Source organism: Pan paniscus, chromosome 20, assembly GCF_029289425.2.
Source record: "Pan paniscus chromosome 20, NHGRI_mPanPan1-v2.0_pri, whole genome shotgun sequence".
NCBI classification, from domain to species: domain Eukaryota; kingdom Metazoa; phylum Chordata; class Mammalia; order Primates; family Hominidae; genus Pan; species Pan paniscus.
Window position 1 is genome coordinate 13,186,759 of NC_073269.2, and position 7,252 is coordinate 13,194,010.

Below are 7,252 nucleotides of genomic sequence, written 5' to 3' on the forward strand. Positions count from 1 at the left end.
TAGGAAGCTAGAATTAATTAATTAATTAATTATTATTATTATTATTATTATTTTTAGAGAGAGACAGGGTTAGCTCTGTTGCCCAGGCTGGAGTACAATGTTGCAATCAGCTCACTGCAGCCTCGACCTGCTGGGCTCAAGTGATCCTCCCATCTCAGCCTCCTGAGTATCTGGGAATACAGGCACGACACTAGCTTTTTTTTTTTTGAGATGGAGTCTCACTCTGTCACCCAGGCTGGGGTGCAGTGGCGCCATCTCGGCTCACTGCAACCTCTGCCTCCCAGGTTCAAGCAATTCTCCTGCCTCAGCCTCCCGAGTAGCTGGGACCACGGGCGCGCACCATCACGCCCGGCTAATTTTTTGTATTTTTAGCAGAGATGGGGTTTCACTGTGTTAGCCAGGATGGTCTCGATCTCCTGACCTTGTGATCTGCCCGCCTTGGCCTCCCAAAGTGCTGGGATTACAAGTGTGACCCACCGCGCCCGGCCAATTTTAAAATTTTTTTGTAGAGACAGGGTATTAGTAGGTTGCCTAGGGTGGTCAAACCTTAAGTGATCCTCCTGCCTTGGCCTCCCAAAGTGCTGGGATTACAGCTGTGAGGCACCATGCTTGGCCAGGATTTGGTTTATTTTAGTATTAGAGACAGGGTCTTGCTGAGTTGCCCAGGCTGGAGTGCAGTGACGCGATCATAGCTCACTTCAGCCTTGAACTCCTGGGATCAAGTGATCCTCCAGCCTCGGCCTCACAAAGTGCTGGGACTACAGGCATGCACCACCACTCCCAAAATTCAGGAATTTTTTTTTTTTTTTTGAGACAGAGTCTCAGTCTATTGCTCAGGCTGGAGTTCCATGGTGCAGTCTTGGCTCACTGCAGCCTCCACCTCCTGCCTCAGCCTCTCAAGTATCAGGGACTACAGGCACGTGCCACCATGCCCAGCTAATTTTTGTATTTTTAGTAGAGACAGGGTTTCACCATGTTGGCGAGGCTGGTCTGGAACTCCTGACCTCAGCCTTGGCCTCCCAAAGTGCTGGGATTACAGGCATGAGCCACTGCGCCCAGCCCAAAATTCAGGATCTTTAGGCTCAGACCATAGCAGGACTCCAGTCTTAGTCCCAGTTAGGTGAAGACTAAGAGGGCACAGAAATGGGATTGGGGTGCAGGGGGCAGGAGTGACCCAGAGTGCATTGAGGGTGGGAGCATGTGGCATGTGGGACCTGCCTCTCTCCATAGGTCCCAGATGAGTTTGGCGGCTGTAGCTTCAAGACTAACAGGACCTGCTGGACCATTTGGGATGCAGATTTTGGAAGGGAAACTGAGACAAATTCTTTCTTTTCTTTTTTTTCTTTCTTTTTTTTTTTTTGAGATGGAGTCTCGCTCTGTTGCCCAGGCTGGAGGGCAGTGGCGCGATCTCGGCTCACTGCAAGCTCCTTCTCCCAGGTTCATGCCATTTTCCTGCCTCAGCCTCCTGAGTAGCTGGGACTACAGGCGCCCGCCACCACGCCGGGCTACTTTTTTGTATTTTTAGTAGAGACAAGGTTTCCCCGTGTTAGCCAGGATGGTATCGATCTCCTGACCTTGTGATCTGCCCGCCTCGGCCTCCCAAAGTGCTAGGATTACAGGTGTGAGGCACCGCGCCCACCTCTTCCCTCCCTCCCTCCCTTCCTTCCTTTCTTTTTTTCTGAGACAGGGTCTTGCTCTGTTGCCCAGGCTGGAGTGCAGTGGCATGATCTCGGCTCACAGCAGCCTCTGCCTCCCGGGTTCAAGCGATTCTCCTGCTTCAGCCTTCCCAGTAGCTGGGATTACAGGCAGGCACCACCACACCTGGCTTTTTTTTTTTTTTTTTTTTAAATTTTTAGTAGAAACAGGGTTTTGCTGTGTTATCCAGGCTGGTCTTGAACTCCCGGTCTCACGTGATCTGCCCGCCTTAGCCTCCCAAAGTGCTGGGATTACAGGCGTGAGCCACTGCGCCCAGCCCAAACTGGGACAAATTCAAGCTTTGTGGTCACATATGAATGCAAGGCATGGCTCTGTGCAGTCTTGGGTCAGTGAACCTCTCTGAACCTCCATTGTTCCATCTGTAAGATGGGGTCCTTCACAGCTCCTACCTCACAGGGCTGTGAAAACATCGTCCTTGTTGGGCACTTAGTAAGTTAACTCGTGCTTTCACCTGGCAAAGGTTTATTGCCTTAGTGATGACAGAATGAGCAAAGTCACGCTTGTCAAGGACCCCCCCCCCAACTGTGCCTGGCAGTTTGCCAACAGCACAGGACTCAAGACCCATTTCTTAATCACATGGCAGTTGGGAGGTAGATTGTGCTGTTAGTCCCCTTTGACACACACAGAAATGGAGAATGGGCAGCAGGTGTGATGTTGGAGGAAGACCAGGGCCCAGGGGCGGGGGCTGCAGCAGTGACCTGGTGACCCAGGGCCTGGGCAGGACTGGAGGCCACAGGACTGGACTTTTAGGCCATTGCAGCCCAGGTAAACGAGGCTCTCATTGGCAGGGCCTGGCTCCCCACCAGGCAGGCAGGCAGACAGGCGGGCGAAAGAGAAGGCAGTATCCCAGGGCCCAGCTCAGATCTTCTCCACATAGTTTCCTGGGAAAAGGCCCTCCTGGCCGTGAAGCCGGCCCTTCCACCAGCCCGAGGGATCTGTGGGAGAGAGGAAAGCTTGAGGTGCCCCTAGCTGGCCCTGGAGAAAGCTGTCATGCCTGGTCTGTCCATCTTGTTCATGGGGACTCCCTCTGTTGTCCAGGCTGGTCTTAAACTCCTAGGCTTAAGCCATCCTCCTGCCTCAGCCTCCCAAAGTGCTGGGATTACAGGTGTGAGCCACTGCATCCGGCCATTTCTACTCTTTAAAAATTTTTTTTTTGTAAATCTTTTGTAGAGATGGGGTCTTGCTAGGTTGCCCAGGCTTGTCTCAAACTCCTGACCTCAAGTGATCCTCCTGCCTCAGCCACCGAAAGTGCTGGGATTACAGGTATGAGCCACCTCGCCCATCTGTTATCTCTGTTCTCCTGTGGGGAGGGTGTGCAGTGGTGGGGTCTGCCTGGCAATGTCAGTCAGGGTTCTTTATTTTTATTTTTTATTTTTTGAGACGGAGTCTCGCTCTATCGCCCAGGCTGGAGTGTGTTGGCGCAATCTCGGCTCACTGCAAGCTCCGCCTCCTGGGTTCATGCCATTCTCCTGCCTCAGCCTCCCGAGTAGCTGGGACTACAGGCGCCCGCCACCACGCCCGGCTAATTTTTTGTATGTTTAGTAGAGACGGGGTTTCACCGTGTTAGCCAGGATGGTCTCGATCTCCTGACCTCGTGATCTGCCCGCCTCGGCCTCCCAAAATGCTGGGATTACAGGCGTGAGCCACCGTGCCCGGCCGATGTCAGGGTTCTTACCACTCCCCTCACCCCAGCTTCTGCCCTGGTACACACACCTTCCATGAGGATCTCGATGACCTCGTTCACGTTGAAGCTCAGCTCGTCCACATCTTGGCCCACGTACTGGTATAGGGCCCGGCACCTGGGACCATGTGTCCGAGGCTGGGGCTTGGGTCGGCCCACACCAGGCACTGGCCGTTGCCCCACGCTGCGCTTCCTCTGCATGCTGTGGGCACAGGGGGTTTGAGTCACAGCCCCAGACACTCCCCTACCCCCTGCCCACCTCCTGGAGCTGCCCTCCCACCCCACCTACCCGGCCATGCCCTGGTCAGGCACGTTGAGGAATTCTGTGTTGTGCTCTGAGGGCGGACGTGCCCGGGGTCGTCTGCTGGCTCCCAGGGATGTGGACGGAGGGCCCCGGGGAGGCCTGTGGGTGCCCCCTCCAGACATGATCTCCAGGGGCAGGGGGCCCCCTCTGGCAGAGGGGGGCACCCCATTGCGATCCATGCCTGTGGCAGGAGCAAGGATGAAGACATGTATTAGGGTGATGCTAGGAAGATTTGAGGAGGACTTGGCTCCAAGTTCTCAGGCTGAGGGAGGAGACTGTGACACTCTCAACCCAGTGTGGTAAGGATTGGGCCAGACGGAGGGACTCTGCCGATGGGAGGGCCTAGACAGAAGCTTTTTTAAGCATAATTTTAAAATTATTTTTTACTTTTTTTTTTTTGAGATGGAGTCTTGCTCAGTCGCTCAGGCTGGAGTGCAGTGGCGCAATCTCGGCTCACTGCAAGCTCCGCCTCCTGGGTTCATGCCATTCTCCTGCCTCAGCCTCCCGAGTAGCTGGGACTACAGGCACCTGCCACCACGCCTGGATAATTTTTAAAATATTTTTAGTAGAGACGGAGTTTCATCATGTTAGCCAGGATGGTCTCGATCTCCTGACCTCGTGATCCGCCCGCCTTGGCCTCCCAAAGTGCTGGGATTACAGGCATGAGCCACCGCGCCTGGCCAATTATTTTTTACTTTTATTTGTTTATTTTGAGACATGGTCTCACTCTCGCCCAGGTTGGAGTGCAGTGGTACAATCGTAGCTCACTGCAACTCTGACCTCCTGAGCTCAAGCAATCCTCCCTCCTTAGCCTCCTTTTAAGGGGAGCTGGGACTACAGGTATGCTCCACTATGCCCAGTTGATTTTTATAATTTTTAAAGTAGAGATGGGGTCTCACTATGTTGCTCAGGCGGGTCTCAAACTCCTGGCCTCAAGCAATCCTCCCACTTCGGCCTCCCAACATGCTGGTTTTACAGGCATGAGCCACTGTACTTGGCCTTATTTATTTTTTATTTGTTTAGAGACAGGGTTTTGCTCTGTGGCCCAGGATGGAGTGCAGCAGTGAGATCATAGCTCACTGCAGACTCCAACTCTTAGGCTCATGATATTCTCCCCTCTCAGCCTCCTAAATAGCTGGGACTACAGGCACACACCACCATGCCCAGCTAATTTAAAAAGAATTTTTAGGCTAGGCGCGGTGGCTCACGCCTGTAATCCTAGCACTTTGGGAGGCTAAGGCGGGCTGATCACGAGGTCTGGAGTTTGAGACAAGCCTGGCCAACATAGTGAAACTCCGCCTGTACTAAAAATACAAAAATTAGCCAGGCGTGATGGTGTGTGCCTGTAGTCCCAGCTACTCGGGAGGCTGAGGCAGGAGAATTGCTTCAACCTGGGAGGTGGAGGTTACAGTGAGCCAAGATCACGCCACTGCACTCCAGCCTGGGCAACAGAGCAAGACACCGTCTCAAAAAAAAAAAAAAAAAAAAAAAAAAGGCCGGGCGTGGTGGCTCACACCTGTAATCCCAGCAGTTTGGGAGGCCGAGGCGGGTGGATCACGAGGTCAGGAGTTCCAGACCAGTCTGGCCAACATGGTGAAACCTTGTCTCTACTAAAGATAAAATTAGCTGGGCATGGTGGTGCATGCCTGTAATCCCAGCTACTGGGGAGGCTGAGGCAGGAGAATCTCTTGAACCCAGAAGGTGGAAAGTTGCAGTGCGCTGAGACCGCACCATTGCACCCCAGCCTGGGCAACAGGGCTAGACTCTGTCTCAAAAAAAAAAAAAAAAAAAAAAAATCTAGGCGTGGTAGCACACGCCTGTAGTCCCAGCTACTCAGGGGGCTGAGGCAGGAGAATCGCTTGAACCCAGGAGGTGGATGTTGCAGTGAGCCAAGATCATGCCACTGCATTCCAGCCTGGGTGACAGAGCGAGACTGTCTCAAAAAAAAAAAAAAAAAAGAAAGAATTTTTGGTAGAGACAGGATCTTGCTATGTTGCCCAGGCTGATCTTGAACTCAAGTGATCCTCCTGCCTTGGCCTACCAAGAGTGCTTGGATTACAGGTGTGAGCCATCTTGCCTGGCCAGGAGCGGCTTTGCAGGGGCAAGTTTCCCTCCTCCTATCCTCTGTAGGAGGGCTTCTGTGGGTAAGTCTTGGTGGATAAATAAGAGCTCAACGAATGGAATGGGAATTTGAGAGAGAAGCAGAGAAAACGGCCCAAAGGCCTGGAGGTAAGAATAAATTTTGTGAATTGGGAAAATAAGATGTAGTTTGAGGCCAGGCGCCGTGGCTCATGCTTGTTAATCCCAGCACTTTCGGAGGCCGAGACGGGCGGGTCACCTGAGGTCAGGAGTTCGAGACCAGCCTGAACAACGTGGTGAAACCCTGTCTCTACTAAAACGATACAAAAATTAGCCGGGCGTGGTGGCGGGTGCCTGTAATCTCAGCTACTCGGGAGGCTGAGGCAGGAGAATCGCTTGAATCCAGGAGGCGAAGGTTGCAGTGAACCGAGATCGCTCCACTGCACCCCAGCCTGGGAGACAGAGTTGGACTCCATCTCAAAAAAAAAAAAAAAAAAAAAAAAAAAAAAAGATGTAGTTTACAGGGCAGGAGTGTAGGGTAGGAGGAGAGAAGATGTCAGTGGTTAGCTGGGTTTGGGTTTTGCAGGGCTCTGAATGCCAAACTAAGTTTAGCCTTTATTCTGCGGGAGATGTGGAGCTACGGAGAGTCCTGGACAGAGAAGTGAGTGGTAAACTGTGTTTGTTAGATTTCGTTTGCTGAAGGTCTGGCTTAGGCCATGGGACCCACAACAGACAAAGGAATATAGCAAGGGACGCAGCTCCTCACCTCTGGGGGGCGCAGGGGCCGCCCGGGTAGGGGCCTGGGACGACCTCCGAGGTTTTCCCTTGGCCATTCCCTTCCGCGTAGGCTCTGAAAGAAGAGTGTCAGGGAGTTGAATGACAGACAGACCACGCTCTTTGCCCCGCCCACAAATCTAGTCCATTCTGAGGCTCCGGCGCACCCCGCCCCCTCAGGCTCTCCCATTAGCACCGCCCCTTAGGTACAGTTACACTGGCTCCGCCCACTAATTGGCCTCGCCCCCCAAGGGCCCGACACCTCACTGGCCTTGCTCTTTGGGCCCGCCCACTTTAGGTCACTCCTTCATCACTACCCAGTTCCAGGGTTGCCGCTCTGGCCGCACCCCTCTACATTTCTCGCCCCCGCATTGGTCCTGTCTTCTCCTTAACAGTCTTTCTCTCTCTCTAGACCCGCCCCTTCCTTGCTGTTGCCCTCTCTGGTCCAGCCTGCTGGCCCCGCCCCACCATTTTGATTGGTTTCCTCCATGGCCACGTCCCTCCTCCACATTTCACGCCCACTAATTGGTTGCGGCCTTTGTTTAAAAGTCTGTCTCTCTGGTCGGGCGCAGTGGCTCACGCCTGTAATCCCAGCACTTTGGGAGGCCGAGGCGGGTGGAGCATGAGGTAATGAGTTCAAGACCAGCCTGGCCAAGATGGTGAAACCCCGTCTCTACTAAAACTACAAAAATTAGCTG

General features: G+C 53.3%; 1 protein-coding gene across 2 annotated transcripts in view; it reads right to left on the minus strand.

Moving 5' to 3' along the window:
• Nucleotides 1–1,329: 1,329 nt before the first annotated feature.
• Nucleotides 1,330–7,252, minus strand: part of MYO1F (myosin IF) — a 51,906-nt gene continuing 45,983 nt past the window's right edge. For both annotated transcript variants that reach the window (XM_034944612.3, XM_055104205.2), the window contains 4 exons: nucleotides 6,547–6,630; nucleotides 3,687–3,882; nucleotides 3,430–3,599; nucleotides 1,330–2,651 (listed from right to left, as the gene is read on the minus strand). In XM_034944612.3, the coding sequence (XP_034800503.3) occupies nucleotides 2,575–2,651; nucleotides 3,430–3,599; nucleotides 3,687–3,882; nucleotides 6,547–6,630 (527 nt within the window). In that variant the 3' untranslated portion in view covers nucleotides 1,330–2,574. The remainder of the gene's footprint in view (nucleotides 2,652–3,429; nucleotides 3,600–3,686; nucleotides 3,883–6,546; nucleotides 6,631–7,252) is intronic.